This window comes from Leptodactylus fuscus, chromosome 5 (genome assembly GCF_031893055.1).
Source record: "Leptodactylus fuscus isolate aLepFus1 chromosome 5, aLepFus1.hap2, whole genome shotgun sequence".
Taxonomy (NCBI): domain Eukaryota; kingdom Metazoa; phylum Chordata; class Amphibia; order Anura; family Leptodactylidae; genus Leptodactylus; species Leptodactylus fuscus.
This window is the reverse complement of record NC_134269.1, coordinates 170,434,003-170,454,428: the sequence shown is the minus strand read 5'-3', so window position 1 is coordinate 170,454,428 and position 20,426 is coordinate 170,434,003. Positions and strand designations below refer to the sequence as shown.

The following is a 20,426-nucleotide window of genomic DNA, read 5'->3' as shown; positions in this document are numbered from 1 at the left end:
AACAGGTTATTGTTTCTGTATTTTTCTGGGGGAAGCATTATATATACATTGGAGGACACATTAAAGGGGATGTTATACAGTGGAGTTGACATTATTTATACTTTGGAGGCTGCAATGAGCTGGCCCTTACACGGTAGTGGCATGATACCATGTAAGAGTCACTAAAGAGGCGTTATACTTTGGGGGCCACAGTGAACTTGGTATCATTAGTAATGTTGGGGTCACAACGAAAGGGCATTATTTATATGAGCTGTACTTTATACCGAAGAGCCTACAAGTGGTGCGAAACTATGTTGGGATCACTGAAGGGGCATTATACTGTGTGTGGACGCAAAGTGATATGTCTGAGAGTGGTCAACGCTAAAAGGGCATGGCGTTCCCAGTTTGGTCGATTTACATGGCAATAAGTACCGTATATAAAACATGTTTAAGAATAAGACACAGGAAGACAAGGCATTTGGTGGGACCTCCATTTTATTGCAATTCTTGTATAAAAACAGAAAAGCTTGACAGAAGATCCAGAATTTTCCACAACTAATGAATTTATCCAACAGATGTCTGTGTTCAATGCCTCATTAAAAAAAAAAAAAAAAAAAATCATAAAATAACCACAGGAGAAAGAAACCTCTCCAGACACTCTCTGGAAACCGCACGGACTGAACTGCATGCACTGGTTGAAACTTAAGGCTATGCAATGATGGAGAAATAAAACAGCGACACTTTTAAAGCTAGGTAGCAAAAAGCAATTGTAAAACATAAGGCCTGAAGGTTAAGAATTCTTCAGCTTGAACTTCACTTTAATTTATCTTTGAACTTCTCTCTTAAATACCAATTGTACCATTTGGTTGTTTCCCACACTTTTATGGCTCTTGGTTGTTTAACTGAGAGATGTTATATTGGAGCGTCCACCAGGGGGAGCTACAATTCTCCTGCTACCAGAACGTACGCCGCTCTCATCGCCCTGGTTCCCTGCGAACAAAGCGGATTGAAATATTAGGTGTGAAATCTCAGCGTGAGAAATCCTGTACTTAGCTTTGACGTGAAGCACAGCGCCAGCAAGTAAATTAAATACCTTTAACGCTTTCTCATTTTATGATGAGTTTTGTTTCGTATGTTATTACAGTTTCTGCACTAATAAAAGATTTATGCCAGCTTTAAGTATATGGTGAGCTACTTTATTAAAAATTATTGAGCAAGAAGCTGTAACTTGCAGAAACAGGAGGACAAATGCTTTTTTTGGATGTAACCCAGGCAGGCCACAGAGGTATAATGGTGCGGGGGTGGTTACTATTGTCATGGGCACCACAGAGGGGCACTTGTATGGGCACAGGGTTATCATAACTCTCTACTCAAAAGGCTGCATATAAACCAGGAATTCTTCCCAGAAACAGAGCTATTTAGCGGGGTTATATATATATATATATATATATATTCTCTATCCATGAAGAATATTTATCCTTTCCTCATAGGATAGAGGATAGGGGTCTGACTGGCGAGATCCCCATCAATCCCAATGGCTGAAATACAGTGCTCGGCTATCTCTAAGTGCTCCCATTGAAGCAAGGGGCTTCTGGCGCTCTGTCCAGCAAGGGACACGTCTACATGGAGTCAGGCTGAATTCACAATGGTTGTAGTAATGGTGGGGGTCTCAAAGACCAGACCCCATGGATCAGCTAATCATCCTTTATCCTATGAATAGAGGATAGATATTCTTTACACATAACCCCTTTAAGTTCATACCCTGGACTGACTCAACAGGAACCCCAACTTTTGAGCAGCTTTGCTTAAAACCTGTCCCAGCAAATTTGAGGATCCTGGCAAGTATGTAGTCCTTATCATGCTGCCCATACCAAGAAGAACGGTACAAGGTAATAATGGCTTCCTTCATTACTACTGCTGTCAGAAACTCAGTAGTCAAGACAGATACAAGTAACTGCAGAATCTTATGCGACCCTTACAGTAAAAAGCTTCTAGTTTAGGAAAACCTATTACATATAATAAATATATAAACATTTTATATACATACCTGCTAGACTAAATGCAGAGTGGTGCAAGTTTCGGACTGGTGCAGTCTGCCTGGTTGGAGACCCCTTAGCAGAGCCGGCTGGAGTGCCAGCTTTAGGAGTTGATGATAAGTCAAAGACTGGTCCATCATACATACCCCGGGGTACAGCATGTAAATCTGCGATCTGTGGAGGAAGCACGAATGTATTTGGATCATATAGTATAAATTGGACAGCACTGGGTCACAACAGGTTCGAATCCAGCCAAGCACAATATCTACATTGAATTTTTTTTTTATTTTCCCTGTATTTGCATGGGTTTCCTCCCACTCCCCAAATAAATGAAATTGAGCCTGTGACCCCTACTTCAAAGAGTGACTTACTGTCTAAAAAGTGCTCTGGAGTATGATGGCGCTTTATAACAAATAGTAACACTAAACACTCGCACTGTCTATCCAGCGATGTCCAAAAGCTGTCTGAGGTTCTACTAAGTGCTAGTTCACACGGGGCAAAATAGTCACAGAATCCACGTCAAAATCCAGCCGCCTCGAGCCGGTCAATTCCGTTTTCTGTGAGCGGTTTGTTCCCGCTCGCAGAAAAAAAAGCGAGATGCCCTTTCTTCAGGTGGGGTCGCGACACCACCCTCCAGACTAGGCCCATTCATTTGGGCCTAATCCGGAGCGAAAAGCCGCGACGGAATGTGTTCACGCGGACCCCAGTGTGAACTAGCCCTAAGAGGCAAAAGTTTAACATAGACCATCCTAAACGGCTTACTTGAAATATATATGTATCTGTCATGAGCAGATCCCGAGCACCAGAGTCATCATTCTCTATACACATACAAACACAGATTTACATGTTACTGGTTTGAATAGTGGCTCTTGTTAATATATTTAGTCATTTCTACAGGCACAAACAAGGTTTCTGTGAAAACACTGCACCTAAACGAAATCGGACGCAGATACTTTGTCTGAGTGTTTCAGTAGTGCAGCCTCAGGTTTATATTTTGAAGTGGCCATATCTCAGCATGGAAAATATCACAAAGCCTTCTATAATTTCTTCTGGCTGATGCTTTTTAACACATGAGGAGATCGGATCAGTTAAAACCTAATTCTGGGTCTGAGGGCCGGAGACCTATCCACAGATTATAGAATCTATAAAGACATAATCTTACCTTAGTCCTGGCTTTGATTCGCTTGTACACATAGTCAGTGAATGGACTACAGGGGATGAAGCGCCCTGTTCCCTGGGTCACATGTAAGGTACCGTCCTCCATCATGATCTTGCCTTGGCAGATGACCACCAGTGGTGCTCCTCGCAGCTCCATGCCTTCAAAGATATTATATTCTGCGGCCTAAAATACACAACAGAGCACGAGGTGTTATATTTCGGTTACTGGACATTTCTAATAACTAACCACTGTGAATGCAACTGGACCGTCCTTTAACACGGTTTTCTCAAGAGCTTGCATTGCATTGAACTTATTACACTTTTTACAATGATCAGCCAAAGCTGATAGGGCAATGTCAACCCTGCTACATCTCACTGTCCTCTCACTTTATGGTTCAATTGCCTATAGAGAACTTTTTAATATGATCTATTAATATCTGTTTCAAGAATTATTTATATTCTCCAGAAAATAAAACTAAAACATTTTCCTAGAACTTTGCTTCGTACCAGTCCAGTGTCAGTATAAAACTGACACACCAGTTGCGTGCGAGTCCCTACATACAGTGTCTGGCTGTGCAGATCAGCAAACTTTTGCACTCCATCCATTGTGAAACTACACTTCCCAGCATGCACATTTGCTTGGCTGTTCCCAGAAGTCCCACAGAAGTGACTGGAGCATGCTGGGAGCTTCACAACAGCAGGAAAGCCAACGATTGCTGATCCCTGGTGTAGGGACAAGAAAACTCGTAACACCCAATTATCAATGTATTCATAGATTTCCGCGAGGAATAAGTGACTTGTTATTATATAGGGAATCAGGTATTTACTAAACCTGTGGTAGTAGGTCCTCTTTAACAAAGATAGTTATGACAGTGTACAGATTATACAGCTCTTTGGTATCGCTATTTGTCTAGGAAGAGAGAAGGGGAGAAAGAAGGTAATGGAAAAGACACCCCACATATTTGCTGCCGTTCCACACTGCTACTCTGTGAGCCAGGAAGTACTTTTAACACTGCTATGCTTGTAGATAAGAGGCTACCACTGCACAGAATGTGGCAATGAAACAATCCTTCCTCTCCCTTCCCTATAGAGATCTGTGTGTGAGGCTGAATACCCAAACAGATCTCTATGTAAATAGTCGGATTGAAGATAAGGAGAAGGGAAGATAAGGCTCTAGGCCTTAAGGAATAGGGACGCCATGACTGAGGGGAGGATGAGACAAAAGGAAGGGATTCGATTGGGCGAATTTAGGCGCAAAAATTAGGGGCGGAGCCGGGGGTTATTAAAGGTAGGGCCACAGTTGGTCCGGGGTCAGTGAGTAGCAGCAAGCATCGAGTGTCCCGTCTGCCCTTCCTTAATTTAGAGTTTCTTAGAGGGTTGTGTTAGTCGGGGGTTAGTGGGGATAGAGGCCTAGCGGGCAGTTTGGAGGACCTCATCATTAGTATGTGGTCCCTGGTGGGGGTTGTTTGAAGCCTGGGATGTCCCCTATTTGGGTTTTCGTCCCTTTAGGGGTCTCAGTCTTGTGTTACGTTTAAATTGTTCGTAGCTCTGCCCGAGGTCGGGGTTATTGCGCCTGGGCAGATGGGGATGTGGCCTTTCCGAGGGTGGGACAGGCTATAGTTGAAGCACTTTATCAGGGGTCGTTTATTACTGTTACTATGTTTCAATTATGGGGGTTTTATATATGCACCTCCCGTTTTAGGCGGTGCTTGTTGTTCACTACTGTGTAATATGTTAATAAATCGGCCTGTTCCAGGCCAACTTAAATCCAGTGCGTTGTATGTGTCTTCATTGGGAAGTAAAAGGGGGTTGGTATAGGACAATGGTACTTAGGAGTAACTCACAGAGAGGGAGGCCTATTTCTCCAAGTCAAGCAGACTAAGTAGTGGAGAAGGAAACAGATCTCCTTAATAGTATATTACAAAGCTTCTTCTATTCATCTGTACTATTCATTTATGAAAAGTTGTTTAGAACTGGAGTTCTGCTTTCAGAAACCCTACCTAATGGAAGGTAAACTTAATCTGATATGTTTTTTCCTAGTTTTTCTTGTCTAAACCTGGATATGTTCAGCTACTATTCAGCTTGGACCTTCACGTCATGGCAGACCCCAGTCAGTGGATCTTTACTAAACGTAGTTTAGTACTCCTGATCTATACGGATAGCGTTGGATATAACTCTGATAAACCAAGATATATTAATACAGTAAGTCATTGTACATACATACCCAAGCTAACAGGGCCAACTGGTGAATAACAAAGCAGAATATCCTTGTAATGCACGGGTTTTAATATTGTGGCCATAAAAATATAAGAGCATGCTTTCTTTTATATCGTGTCGGACATATTGTGGGATAATGAGGAGTCGGTTTATTAGTTTTTATGATCTGGCTTAGTCATTGCTGGACTATTATTCCTGCTGTTATACAGATCCAAGACACGTCATCATACAATTAGATCATTGATACTCCGAAATATAAAAGCCAATATAATAACCACGTAGTAAATCACAGCGGGACATTATGTGCTCCACATATTAGGAACCTAAGAGCTTTACTGTCACTTACCGAGTGGTGACTTTTAGCAGACACAATTTTCACTGCGTCTGGATCCCAGATAACCAAGTCACTGTCTGAGCCCACGGCTATTCTGCCTTTCCTGGGGTACAGGTTGAAGATCTTGGCAGCATTGGTACTGGTTACAGCAACAAACTGATTTTCGTCCATTTTGCCTGTAGCCTAATAAAACACAAGGAGGGTGGTTGATGTTTTTCAATTCACGGGTTGGTGTGCTCTTATTTATTTAAAGGGATTCAATCATTGAAATGACATTTTTTTTTGTTGATAACACGTATGAATTAGCCATAAGAAAGGCTATTCTTCTCCTACTTTTAGATGTCTTCTCCGTGCCGCCGTTCGGTAGAAATCACGGTTTTCTTCTGTATGCAAATGAGTTCTCTAGCAGCACTGGGGGCGGGCTCCAGCGCTCAAACCGCACTGGAGGTTTCCCTACGAGAGAACTCTCCAGCCTCCATCTGCTGCGGGCATGTGCAGTCTGCTCTGCCCAAGGCCCGACGGCATAGCCAACTGCGCATGCCTAGAAGTTTGAAGCCAGCGCTGGAAGAACAAACAGAGAGAGGCTGTTCCAGCCGAAGATGGAGGCGTCACTGGAGAGTTCTCTCGCAGCATTGGGGCCCGCCCCAAGGGCTGTTTGAGTGCTGGGGACCGCCCCCAGTGCTGCGATAGAACTCATCTGCATACAGAAGAAAACCGGGATTTCTACTGAATGGCAGCGCGGAGAAGACAACTAGAGGTAAGGAGAAGAATAGCCTTTCTTAAGGCTATTCCTACATGTTATTGAGAAAAAATGTCATTTTAATGATAGAATCCCTTTAAAGTGAATGTGCCACAAGTACAGAAGCCTCCTGGAACAGTTAGGGTCTTACCACTGCCTTGTCCCAGATGATGGACATTCTCTCCTCGATACCATTTGTTCCTTCTGGAATAAGAGTGAAGTTGTCCTTCCCGATAGCCTTCTGTGCTGTGCTGAATGTAGTATGAGCACTGCCGGTCACCTGCAGGTCACCACTGTGAAGACAGCCCAAAAGTTTTGCTTGTTATACCGTACTATTTCTAATTCTGTTGTCTGACATATGGCCATTAGGTGGCAGTAATGAGATTTGAGTGGAAGGACTATCAGCAGGTCTGGAGTAATCCTGCAGCTGTACGATTCCTAAGAAGTGATAAACCATATCAAATGTCTGCTGAGAAACACCACATCATAGGGTGTTCTCCGAGGAGCGGCCCGACTAAATGGCACTGAGTAATGAGGTCATGTATTTTGCAGCATGCAGCTAAGCAATTACATCAGAGCACTTATCTCAATTAGTATATATGTAAGGAGATGACGGATAACCTTTTTAGTTAGGCAAACTTAGGTGGGGGTCTTTAGATGCCCATACACAAAGTCCCTACCCAGCTGTAAGCTGTATATAGGTACCAATGTTATATTCATTTATTACCCAAATGCTCTGATATGCTGGGTACTATTGATGATGCAATGTGTATTTTGTCGTGTTTGAGGTATGTTCACACAGAATAATTTGGAAAGGTGGTCCTGTGGAAAGCTGAAGCCAAGCCTTGGCGATCCGCTGCAGTTTTGCATTTGTGAACTTGTTTCTCTGTGGTCATCTTGTTCTTACCTGGCCAAAAGGGAGTTAATGTAGTCAGGGGTGGTGGGATCGGGGCTCAGTGGTGGTGAAGTCACAAAAGCTGCAGCTTTAGCCCAGTTCTTGCTCCAGTAGTGTGTACCGTCAGTGCCCAGGCTGGCCGTGATTGGCTCCCCAAAAACAACATTACCTGAAAATTGACACATTGATATGTTAACGCCGCTGTCAAATTTATGGGATCAATAAATGTAACCTGGGCTGGTTTATCCAAAAAAGGGTTATAAAATGATATTCACTCCGTGTACAGGAATATATACGCCACATAAAGAAGCACAATGGTCACTGTAGCTACATTGCAGACATTGCTCCAGGGGTTTAATGCAACATACAGTGTATGAGAAAACACTAAGCACTAATTTTTACTTTAACTTTGCAGAGTGATGTGATTGCGTGTAGTTCTAGGTCACTTCACTGGCCTTGCAACAGTTAACAGGAACACTTTCTATACTTTTTTTTCTATTCATGGCATTTTTTAAAATAAAAAAAAAAAAAAAAAATGGCAAAGCTGAGAAAAATGACAGAGAAAATAATGCACATTATGCCACAAGCACAGACAAGTCCTATTCATTTTCATTACATAATTTCATCAATGTCATCACTGGGCACAAGAGGAAAAGGATTACCAGGGAAACAAGCCAAACTCTGGGGGGCTGCTGCTGCGACCCCTGGAAGTTGCTGGGTTTTGTTGCAGGTTTTGCTGTGTTTTTTTAAGCCAAAGCCAGGAGTCGAATTAACAGAAGGGAAAAGTATAAAAAGTATAAGAACTACCTATATATTTCCCTGTTTCAATCAACTATTGGCTTTGGCTAAAAAAAAACAAACAAAAAAAAAAAACGCAGTAAAATCTGCAACAAAACAAGCAGTTTTTCCACATCATAAGGCATCAACATTATAGGGAGTCTGGCACCAGGATGAAACATATTAAACACAGCTAGATAGGTCAGGCTCACCTGAAAGTAACACACATTTCCCTATAAAAATTCCTGCCTGTTGCCGAGATATTATTTTATTTTACCATATGTGAATAAGCAATCTGGAGCTTCGGGGGTGGCTCCATTGCTCCAAACTGCTCTACTATGCCAAGTATCACCAGCCGTATTGTAGTAGCGAGGAGTGTACCTTTTGGTGCAACAGAGCCGTCCTCAGTGGCCCAGATTGCTAATTTGCATATTGTAAAATAAATGAATATCTCAGCAATGGATACGTGAATTTTCATGGAGAAAAAGGAGATACATTCAGTTGAGCCCAACCTATCTAGGCCTGGTTCACATCTGCGTTTGGTGCAAGCAGCACTTTCCTCTGCGCATGATTCGTGCAGACACTACGCGGAAAACACAGGGACCCCATTATAGTCTATGGGGTCCAAGTGGTTTCTTAGCGAACCACTTTTTTAATGCATTCAGTATTTTGTTCAGGTGTTCCCCAAGCCAACTCCCCGAATTGAATACCCAACACAGATGTGAACCAGGCCTAACTTTGTTGCTGGTTTAACATGCTTCATCCTGGTGATAGACTGCCTTTAAGCTGTTGTTGTTGTGAAAGCCGCAGTGTATACATGTCCGTTATCATCTATGAACATCCACAAGTTTTAATACAGGGCTGTTCAGGAGGAAGTCCTTAGCTTGAAAGAGGAATGTCTCATAAAGAAGGGCCCCAATCTTCATGCTGTTCATGCCCCGAAAGCTTACACCAGAGTGGGTAGGAAGGCACGCAGCTGGGAGCCTTTATAGTTGGCATTGTATGATACATAATAACTGGACTTTGTGTATAAATTCCATAAAGGGCCTCTGTATCCGCATCAAGCATTGCCTGGGCTAGAGCAAGTGCCATTGTACAGGGCTTTGAATACAGTTGCCATGTCAATAAATGGTTACGACCATGTGGCATTCAGTGTCGAGGAGGAACTGACTGCTGCACCATAAAGAAGGAACAGAAAATAGAAAATAGCTTTTGTACCGTGTTCTCTTATTTTTAAGAAGTAAATTAGCTCTTAGGATCATTCTGATGCAATGTGATCCCTAACCTAAGATCTCTGCTGCTCCTTACAGTCCATAAGGTGGCTGAATGATGGAACCTTGCTTGATTCCTCAATACACATGCATGTTTGTGGAGAGGGCAAGACACCACTGCCAGGCACTGCGAGATCCTTATCTTTCCCAAGATCTGCCACTGGGGAAACGGCAGAAGCTGCGACACATAGTAAATGGTGAACTGTGTTTCCTCCCAACCCCAAAGTCGGCATGGTGGCGGACATTGATCTAATGTGTATGTCCAGCCTTTGCACTGCACTAGAATTGGAGGTTTCAGCCACTTAAAGAGATATATTTGAGAAAATAGATATTATTTGTCACCTTCATTTCATCCTTATCACTTTGTAAGCACTAAATTTAGACTACAGATATCTGGTCATTCACCTTTTTTCCTGGCTTGGGAGATGAGGTCTACTGAGCTTTTGCTCATCACTTTGGTCACATATAGTGGACAGTTTGTTTGGCTTGCAATGGTTATGGCACGAAAAACAGCTTCTGCTTCCAGCTGAAAGAACAAAGAGACACAGGACGCTGAAGAACATCGCACGAGAAGCGTTAGCAACCTCAAGAAACAGTGAAAAACAGCAATGGTACACAAGAACAACAGGAGAAATGACTAAACACTGGACCCTCCAAGTATCTCACACTTACCCGTTATAATATTTTCCATTATATATCTTTATTATAGCATATATTAGTAGAATGCCATAGTCTGATTTGTAGGAATCAATGTACTGGATATATTACATGTACAATGTAATGCACTGGAATATAACAGTAAGCTATCACTTCCAATTCTACCACAAGGGCCACCAATTTGTCGAGCAGGTGTTCTTCCATAAACCTGACTATGAACTACGGGCACAAAATCTTGCACATTAAGTGCAGCTGCTATGCAGACGCTTCATCCTTTCGTAAATCATAGCGTTTTGCGGATCTGTTTCCAATCAGGGCCGTGCACTTTGTCCACATAAGATCTGCTGGACTGTGAGGTTTTATGGCTGAAGCCTGTCAACATAGCGCATCTCTTATTCAGGACATCACAGCCAGTAAAGCCTGTGAGCTCAAGTTATATAAATCCTTGGCAAATGCACTATTCAAACGGTTCGGTAAGAGGGAGGTCGACTTCCTGCGCGCTCAATAGTCAGGACGTGAGGCTGCACTGCTACGTGTGCACATCTTTTCCTCATTACATATGACTTCCTCTCCCATTACTAAAATAATCATTACACTGGAGAACTGGCTCACGCTCAGACATTGTCACAGGCATGAAACATTCCCTACTGCTTTTATCTTCTGTAGCATGTACAGTATGTGTGGTTTTGCTTCCATATACCTTTATTTATTTGTATATACTATCTATTGTATATATATATATATATATATATATATATATATATATATATTTTATCTGCTGCTTATTTACTCTGTCCATCAAGGAAATGTGGCTGCTAATGTATGGTAAGGTTTAGGTTATGATGTCCTAACATTAGCAATAAGCACAAGGAAATGGCTAACCAGCACCAGATACAAACAGGATGAAGACGCACAGATATAGCAATTGTTTAGGCGCCACAACAATCAAACGTAGCATAAAGTTTACATCTGAAACCTATACTTCCATTAGAACATGGAAGAGAAATACACACAGTCCTGAATACACAAACCATCCAAAGACACAGCACATCAAACCCCCTAGCATTAGCATCTGGCCTCCATAGGTCACACATGGGGGTATTAGCAAAATTAGTGCAGGGGAAGTGGAAGAATTGTCGATAGGAACTATAAGAATCCAGCTCTCTTAATAACTGTCCACTTTTGTCTTTGGAAGACCACACATGTCATTGTAGGGTTTGCTTTAGTCAGGGACCATCTTGGAAACGCCATACAATATTATTGTATTATTATAATATTACATTACAGTCTAGATCAGGGGTCGGCAACCCGTGGCACGCGAGGCATATTTTGCTGGCACGGCAGCCAGCCTGAGACTTCACACTAAATTGAGAGAGAGAGCGTCCTTTCAGTGCTCTGGTAGAGCTGCGGTGTAGGACACGCCCCCTTCTCTCACTGCCCACCAATCAGAGGTGAGCCTCTCACTGCACAGGATAAGGGCTCCCTGGACCTGCTGCTACACGTGAGGAGCTCCTGCCGTCTGCAGCCCTGAAGAGGAGAGGAGCAAAGTGAAAGTAAAAACACCAAGTACGTGTGTTACTAACTATTCTTATTACTGTCAGGCATTTGGGGTTATTAATTTAGTGTTAGTAACTCCATGTGCCTCACATTAATAACAGTTAACCCCATCATATCCCTCACATTAACCCTGTGTGGCTCACATAAGGGTTACTGATGTGTGAGACATATGGGGGTACTAATAAAGGACCTATAAAATGAAGATATTCACTTATTACCTCCATATGTCTCACATATCAGTGTCCCTTATGTAAAGCACACAGGGGGGTTAATATGAGGGACATGATGGGGTTAACTGCTATTAATATGAGGCACATGGAGTTGTAACCTGCAATGCACATGACCAGACTCTTTATCTACAACTGTGGATAAAAGTACAGACCTATACATTTCAATTGACCCGTATATACAGCCATTCTTTTTGTGGCTGTGTATCTGGGCCGAATTGAAGAACTGAAAACTATGGAACAGGTCCTACATCTGTCCTATACATCCCCTATATCTGTCCTATACATCCCCTATATGTGTCCTATACGTCCCCTATATCTGTCCTATACGTCCCCTATATCTGTCCTATACGTCCCCTATATCTGTCCTATACGTCCCCTATATCTGTCCTATACGTCCCCTATATCTGTCTGCATTTGCAGCCCTGTCAATTCATTTTTAATGTATAGGTCAGTGAAAACCACATCCGTGCCATTTGTATGCAGGAGGCCTAAGGCTGAGGCCCCACATTGCAGAAATGCAGCATTTTTGTTGCAGATTTTGATGCGGTTTATTTCAACCAAAGCTAAAAATGGCTACAGAAGTAATGGGAAATATATAGGAAGCTTCTTATATGTCTCCCTCCTGCTCAATCCACTCCTGGTTTAGGCTCTGAAAAACACAGCAAAATATGTAACAAAAAAAGCTGTGTTCCAACAACGTGGGGGCCTTAGGCTAAAGCTCCACGTTGCAGAAACAGCTTTTTTTCGTTGCGGATTTTGCTGGTTTTTTTGAGCCGAAGCCAGGAGTAGATTGAGCAGGAGGGAGACATATAAGAAGCTTCCTATATATTTCCCGTTCGTTTTCTAGCCATTCTTGGCTTTGACGGAAAGAAAAAACCCAGCCAAATCTGCAATAAAAAAGCTGCATTTTTGTAATGTGGGGCCTCAGACTTAGTGTGATTCTATTGGGTGGTGACGCTGTAACTAGATGCAATTATAGCCAAATCCAGTTCCTGGGCACCAGTGCGGCCACTTTGTTGAAAGTGTGACACCCATTTATTCCTGGCTGGGGTTTTGCTGTTACTGCACCACCAGGAACTAAAAGTGACAAATTAATCTGCGTTTCACTTAGGGAGCGTTCACACTACCGTTGGTGTCCGACAGCTAGTGTCCACTGCTAATGTCCGTTCAAAATCTTGTGTGGACATTAGCAGCGGACAATAGCTGTGTCTGTGACATTTTGCATTGATTTAAATGGACATCGGGTGCGTTAGTTTACTGTTTGTGGGTGTCCTTAAGTGTCCGTTCCCAAAGCTGTCCGACTTTTCAAGCGGACAGAAAAACCTACATGTCGGGTTTTGTTGTCCGCTTGAAAAGTCGGACATCTTTGATAACGGACAGTTAAGGACAGGCACGGACAGTAAAAGAACGCACCCGGTGTCCGTTTAAATCAATGCAAAATGTCATGGACACAGCTAGTGTCCGATACTAATATCCGCACAAGATTTTGAACGGACATTAGCAGCGGACACTAGCCGTCGGACACCAACTGTAGTGTGAACGCTCCCTTACAGAAAACTGAAGTTACTAACGGCCAAGGACTGGATGGAGCATACAGGTACATTGTGTGTCAGCTCTTTACAGGTATGACCTTACTCTGCTCCCAGTCACATACATTACCACTAATTGTGGGTTACACATGTACTTACATTGCTTCTAATGGAAAAGAACATGTGTATCCAGGCAAATAGCGGTAAGCGCATGTGGCTGGGAGCGCAGTATGACAGCACCCCTATGTTGTGGTTTGTGCTATATGACTTTAGTATAGGTGTCGTCAGCTTTACAATTATTGCCCGGCACTCCGAGGACCTCACCTTTAATTTTTTTATTTAAATCGGCACGCCGAACAGAAAAGGTTGCCTACCCCTGGTCTAGATCCACATTTATGTGAGTCTATGTACAGCACTGACACTTATGGGAGCACATGGGGTTCACTGGTTGTTTGGGAGAACCCCTCATTGTGTACCCCACGCCCTTCTTTTGTCATTCCACTTGGAATATTACTAGGCAGGAAGGCTGAAGAAGATTTCTCAAAGATAGAAAAATATGTTAGCTGGCATGTGCGTCACCTGGGAAGGAGACATTGGTGACCAAATTCATTCCTATCAGTTTTCAATCAAGTATTACATCCAGGACAAGCTTTCTAGGTTTTTGGGACTGATAGTCCATTCACTTACCTCTTCTGGCCGACTCAAAACATGACCCTCTGGTCCAGTAATCCCCATTTCTAACATTCTTTGTTGTTCCTATAATGAAATGAAGGATCGTTAATAAATTATAATTCAGCATTTATTATTCTGCATGTCTATGGATTACTATAAGTAAAAAAAGGTGCCTGTTTCAGGAAAAGAAGACATTATGTTGCTTTATAATTACAACATGTAAAATAATACCATCTGGTGCCATGCAATAGTGCTGCAACATGGTGCTCTATTTGGGAAGTTTGTCCAGTAAGACACGGACATTGATCCTAACTATATCTATCACCTAGAAATAGGAGTTTATTGTTCAGTTATAACTTTTATTATTTATGTCTTCGAGTACATAAAGATGAGTATACAGGAAGAGTAAAGCAGGCTCCAGACCAATGGCCATTCCTTATCTGTATATAATTCTACTAATGTACTGCGACACAATGTGACATCCAATGTCAGAACAATCTGTCTTTCAGCAGGGAAAATAATTATTTCTGATAATAAACTGACATGAATAACCTTGTTAGAAATTATTAATGAAGCGGTCATACAGAGCGTATATTCATCTAGGAAATTCTATAGATGTACCAAAGGTTTATAGTAAAGACCAGGCCCCATAGCAAACTTTTGACTGGAGCTCCAACCCCCTACAAGGTATAGCGCCCCCTTTCCTGACTCCCACACAGTATAATGCCACCAACAAAGTATAAAGCCCTCTTTAGTGGGCGCACATGGTATAAGGTCCCCCTTTTTTAACCCCACATGGTATATTGCCTCCTTATGGTCCCATATAATATGCTGCCCCCTTTACTGGTGTACACACAGTAAATCCCGTCTTCATGGCCCCCCACGCACACAATATACTGCCCTGTTATTGGCCCCCATGCAGTAAGTGTCCCCTTTCACAACCCCCGTAACAAGTGTCCCCCATGGTGACTTTAGGCTGCTACTTACTGGATCCCTCCAGCAGGTAACAAGCACTATTATCTTACCGATCCCTGTCTCAGCTTCCCCATCATCCTTCAGGGGGTAGTGTGCGTTGTACATCACATTGAACATGACATTTAACAGTGTCACGACATTGCTTAATACTATAACAGAAATACTCTGCTGTAGTACAACACACCAGGCACCACCTACATCAATACAAGGGTACCGCGCCAGAACTCCTAATTCCTGCAATGACACATGCGTCATGCATTCTAAACTAATATATGATGTTCACGACAAGTATTAGGCTAACAAGATGCTTCTAATCTTTGTAAATGTTCCGTCCTTTCTTCAGGAAGCTGATTTTTCGTTCAATGACTTCATCTTCTCCATTTTGCATTCTTGACCTCTTGCTAACATTTTGTATCAATTAAAAGGGATAGATGAATGCGAGCCAACGACTGCAGTTCAGGGCTTGGACGGGACTCTGGTTAGGATTCTATTAACACACAGGCCAAAACTGACTCTTTTCATCATTGCAATCCCTTGTTACAAAAGCGAGAGTCTTAGCAAAAACTGGCAAAATTGTCACAATCAAATCCCTAAATATGTATTGTCTATTTATGGAAAATTCAGCTTAGTAAATATATTTGTGTACTTTAATGTAGCGGGTTAAGATTGTTTCCTTACTTGGGAAAGTTATTGGAGATATTTTACTTTATTTTTAGCTCTAAATCTCAAGATCCAAGTAGAATCCACAAGTGTTCTTTAACTGATCTCCATGATCCGGTTCTGCTCCATACTATCAACCACTTTCCTTATTGCTAGATACAGATCATCTGTTTCTACCAGGCTGCTCTATTGTAGGGTGAGTGGTATAAGTTTGAGGTCCCTGAGACTTTTCATAGGAATACTGTTAGTATTATGGATCTCACTGTTCTGATCCCATTTAATGGTAATTCAGAAAATGAATCACAGTGTTGTCTCTTAAAGGTGATGGCCACTTATATAACTGTTTACAAATGGGCTGAAAAGAGAACTATGTGCATTTCCTAATACACCATAGTAAGCCCAAAAGTGCCACTGTCTGTTATTGAACAGCATCAATGCCTGTGTAGTACAGGTGGCTCCTCTAGACATATATCATATATCACAATCTTATGTTGGGTTCACAAATCATATAAAATGTCTTAAAATCTACATCAATTGAACAATTTCTAAGTACGTGTATGCAGTCTATAAGTTTGTAACAGAAAATGAGTTGGAGAGACAATTTTGGGCATCAGCAGCCATGTTGGGACCTAGGAAAAGCAGGAGCTAGTTACTGTGGGTGCCTATAAATGGCCTCTGCCATATAAACCATAATTATCAATATCTAAAACGTTAACCATATCATTCACAGTCTAATTACTACATGTAATTTTATGAAAGACCAGTAAAGACAACTTTGTAACAATCAGTTTACACCCAGGACTGTAAAAATGACAAGGGGACGTGTACTTCTACTTCTAGAAGGTTTCACCATCACCAGAGACCGGTATTCTTTACTGTATATGCAGTACGACAATGAAATGTTCTGCTCTACAGGGGCAGGGGCGTACACAAGGGGATGGTTTTACATTTAAAAATGTCCTCCTGCTGAAGTTGGCCAGCACTCCCCTCCTGAATGATGATCCCAGAGAGCAATGGCCTCATAACCAACAAGAGCTCCATTAGTTGTGATGAATGTGCTCACTGGTTCCTGGCAGGGCATGAGAGTGAGCAATGAGCACGATTCTCAGTACTTATTGCCTTTATGGGGCTCCAGAGTTGTTTTGATGTAGGTGTCCGGACCACAGAGGAAGTGGGGAGTCCGAGGAGTAGAGAGTCCCTGGGCCCCTTACTGTGCGGGAACTATAGTATGTAGGACCTGTGGCCATTATATTGTGTGGGGCACCTAGTGATACACTCCCACATTCCCACAATTTTGCTTCCATCCTCCCCAGAACCCCCCCCCCCCCCCCCCCTCAATGATTGCCAATTATTTAGATCAGGAAGGCAACTATATTTTAGGATGTTTGCCATCATCTACCATTAAGGGTTGCACTTTTTAAGCTCACGGAACCAGCTTGTAAATATTATATGTATACCTGATGTGTATGATGATAGAAGTCTATTGTTTAGGTTTGTTACTCTTGCATGCGTTCCCATAATGCTGACACTTACCTGGGAAATGATGTCTCCATTCTCAGCATGAACCTGGGCAATAGCCCCCAGGCTTCCCAGGAAAGTAAAGATCTCATAAAGCTGAAATACACACAATCACAATGTTAGCATGCAAAACCCGAAAACGTCCACGTTCATTGCAAAAAGCTGAACTTCTGGCGGTTGAATAACAGCTATGACGCCATTATATGAATAAACAATATATACCAGAGACAACACAGGTCCCATATTATTGCTTAAAGATTGTAAACATGTAGTAATTCTCCAGATCAGAGTCTTGTTTCCAACAGACACAAACTAAAAGAAGAACATTCATTTTATTTGGATTCTAGCCCAGAGAGGAAGGAAATATAATAGAATTTACCTCGGTGTTGGACATCTGATACAAATCTTTATAGGCCATGTAAACCATGAAAGAGTTAACACCTGGGAATAAAAAGCAAAGATGGAAACTCAGTGTCAGATTTTTCCTGTGCAATAGCAAGGGACATGTGATATTATTACACTCCTGTGGAATGGAAGGAGTTGGCCGCAGAGCTTAAACATGTAAGGAAAGGTCTTGTTTGGCATCGCGACCAAGTATTTAGCTCCAGAAAAACAGAGCCGAGAAGGTAGGAGAGATATCCCAGATGTAACGTCCATGCACTAGAGCGCTAAGAAAACCAAATGTGCAAGGTCCTCTTTAAAAGTCAGCTTAAAATAACACATTTATGACAGAACATATAAGTCATTATCACCTCCTTAGATACAAGAATTATGGGCTTGGAAGCGGGAAGCCTGGGCACGGTGACAAGGGAAAACACAGGTTCATTCACTTGCAGCAGAATGGTACCGCAAGAAAGAATTTTAACCTGTTATTAAAGGCTTGACACGGCCATCTTACATGATGACAGACCCAATGACAGGGAAAAGTCAGCATATCAATGGAATCTAGCCCTCTAATCCCAAACATAAAGGTCGAAGAAAGAAAAAAAACCTATACAGGACCCAAAATACACAATTCACAAAAAAAGAACTTGAAAAGTCTGACAAGGACTCCAGCTGCGGGGAATAGGGAAATACACCCAAAAATGTGGTGTTACTTCATTCCTGTAATTCCAGTACAGCAGTACTAATAATACAAAACTAAACAGAATACCTTATAGCCTCCATATAGGTACATGGCAGATATAATGTAATCCTGAACGTACTGCACCTAGGCTGGAGTAAGGGTCCATTCACACAAGAGGAAAATGGTGAGGAAGTTGGTGTGGAATTTCAGCGCTGAATAAAAAGCCTCCCATTGACTTCAATGGGTTCCTTTTTCTGCTAGCATTGAAGTCAATGGGAGGCTTTTTTTTCAGCGCTGAAATTCCACACCAAATTCCTCACCATTTTCCTCCATGTTAATGGACCCTAAGAATGGCTGGGTACACATTACAAGGAGACAAAGGAGGATAACAGGGAAAATCAGCAGCTATAAAAACAAATACAATTCTAGGGTACAGAAGAGTGGAACAGAAACATGTCACTATATTATATTATTCTAATATCGCATTATAAAAGGGTTATCTAGTTTCTAATATTGATGAACTATCCTTAGGAGAGACCATCAATTTTAGATTGCGGTGGGTCCAACATCCGGGACCTCTGCAGATCTACTGCCCTTGGACAACACAGCTCCTGATGTTATATACATGGTCTCAAATAGCAGATCTGCGAGGATCCCAGTTGCCAGATCAAATATTGATGACTTAATGGATAGGTTATCAATATTGGACACTGGATAACTCCTTTGAATATTGGACAATTTTGGACACTACACTGTAAAAAAGAATACTGTAGATCTACACTGGACTACTACACTATGCGCACCTATAGATGCGTTCCAAAATAACAAGGGGTCTTTTGTATGGGTAAAGAGTTTGTACAACTTGAAGAGACATCTGATCTTATTATATACAGGATGTATACACAAGCTCAATATATAGAACTGGCACAGAACTTATTCATGCCAAGAACTGTATAACACACTAGATAACATCTATATATGGAGGTAAGAAATTTCCATCATCAGCTCACAGTACCCTCCCTATAAAGCTTTGCAGTGACAACTCTATAAATCTGAGTCATGTAAAAGACTATTTGCATGAGACGCACTGCCTGAGAATCCTATTGAAAACACTATGGTTAGGCAGTCTTATCACTTATGGTTAGGCAGTCTTATCAATTATGGTTAGGCAGTCTTATCACTTATGGTTAGGCAGTCTTATTACTTATGGTTAGACAGATATATAACTTATGGTTAGGCAGTCTTATAACATATGGTTAGTTAGTCTTATCACTTATGGTTATGCAGTCTTATCACTTATGGTTAGGCAGTCTTATCAATTATGGTTAGGCAGTCTTATCACTTATGGTTAGGCAGTCTTATAACTTATGGTTAGGCAGTCTTATAACTTATGGTTAGGCAGTCTTATTACTTATGGTTAGACAGATATATAACTTATGGTTAGGCAGTCTTATAACATATGGTTAGTTAGTCTTATCACTTATGGTTAGGCAGTCTTATCACTTATGGTTAGGCAGTCTTATCACTTATGGTTAGACAACTACTGCCACACAAAAACCTCCATTGTCATTGTGTTGATAGCAAGGGTAAATGGAGTCTTGTAGCAGCACATTATGTATTGAGGCATCTTTAGGAGCAATAATTTTGTCTAAATATTCTGGAATCATATTCATCTGACACTTATATCTAAACTTACAATACAAAAGTACTAAACATTGAGTTTGGTTGGAGTTGTCATGGATGAATAAAATAGCATCTGATACCTAAAGCCCAGCTACTCGCATAAATATGGGTCAAGTTGGTGGACTGTCTACTGTACAACCGCCTGCGAATCCCTTCATTGTATTGTAGTTAATAATGTAAAAAGACATTTGTAGCTTCTACTATAAGACAAACTACATGGCATCACCTTTTTGCTTCACAAGCGTCTCCACTTCTTGTCTCACACTGTCGTTCCAGTGGGTGATATCTACATGCAGGGAATAGTCACAGCATGTCTTCCCATCGGCCCACTCTCTCCACTTCTCAAAGGCTTCAATGATACTGCATTCTGGCTCTGGGATGACATGGTCAACTAAGAAAGGAGCAAACAAAGAAGTAGATCTTGTGTGTTAGAATGTGCAGTATGCCAGTCACTTGTATGACATTAATCATAT

The 20,426-nt window shown here is 41.8% G+C and overlaps 1 protein-coding gene and 1 long non-coding RNA gene across 3 annotated transcripts in view; both read right to left on the bottom strand.

Annotated features, from left to right (window-relative positions):
• Window positions 1–456: 456 nt before the first annotated feature.
• Window positions 457–20,426, bottom strand: part of DPYSL3 (dihydropyrimidinase like 3) — a 100,675-nt gene continuing 80,705 nt past the window's right edge. For both annotated transcript variants that reach the window (XM_075274722.1, XM_075274723.1), the window contains exons 4-14: window positions 20,180–20,344; window positions 17,584–17,645; window positions 17,220–17,300; window positions 14,067–14,135; window positions 9,812–9,932; window positions 7,371–7,527; window positions 6,615–6,756; window positions 5,737–5,907; window positions 3,178–3,357; window positions 2,027–2,189; window positions 457–969 (exon numbers count right to left, since the gene is read on the bottom strand). In XM_075274722.1, the coding sequence (XP_075130823.1) occupies window positions 878–969; window positions 2,027–2,189; window positions 3,178–3,357; window positions 5,737–5,907; window positions 6,615–6,756; window positions 7,371–7,527; window positions 9,812–9,932; window positions 14,067–14,135; window positions 17,220–17,300; window positions 17,584–17,645; window positions 20,180–20,344 (1,403 nt within the window). In that variant the 3' untranslated portion in view covers window positions 457–877. The remainder of the gene's footprint in view (window positions 970–2,026; window positions 2,190–3,177; window positions 3,358–5,736; window positions 5,908–6,614; window positions 6,757–7,370; window positions 7,528–9,811; window positions 9,933–14,066; window positions 14,136–17,219; window positions 17,301–17,583; window positions 17,646–20,179; window positions 20,345–20,426) is intronic.
• LOC142205020 (uncharacterized) lies at window positions 19,294–19,916 on the bottom strand. Its single transcript, XR_012716168.1, has 3 exons — window positions 19,812–19,916; window positions 19,705–19,719; window positions 19,294–19,382 (listed from the first exon to the last, which is right to left on the bottom strand). It is a non-coding gene; the product is annotated as an uncharacterized LOC142205020 (long non-coding RNA).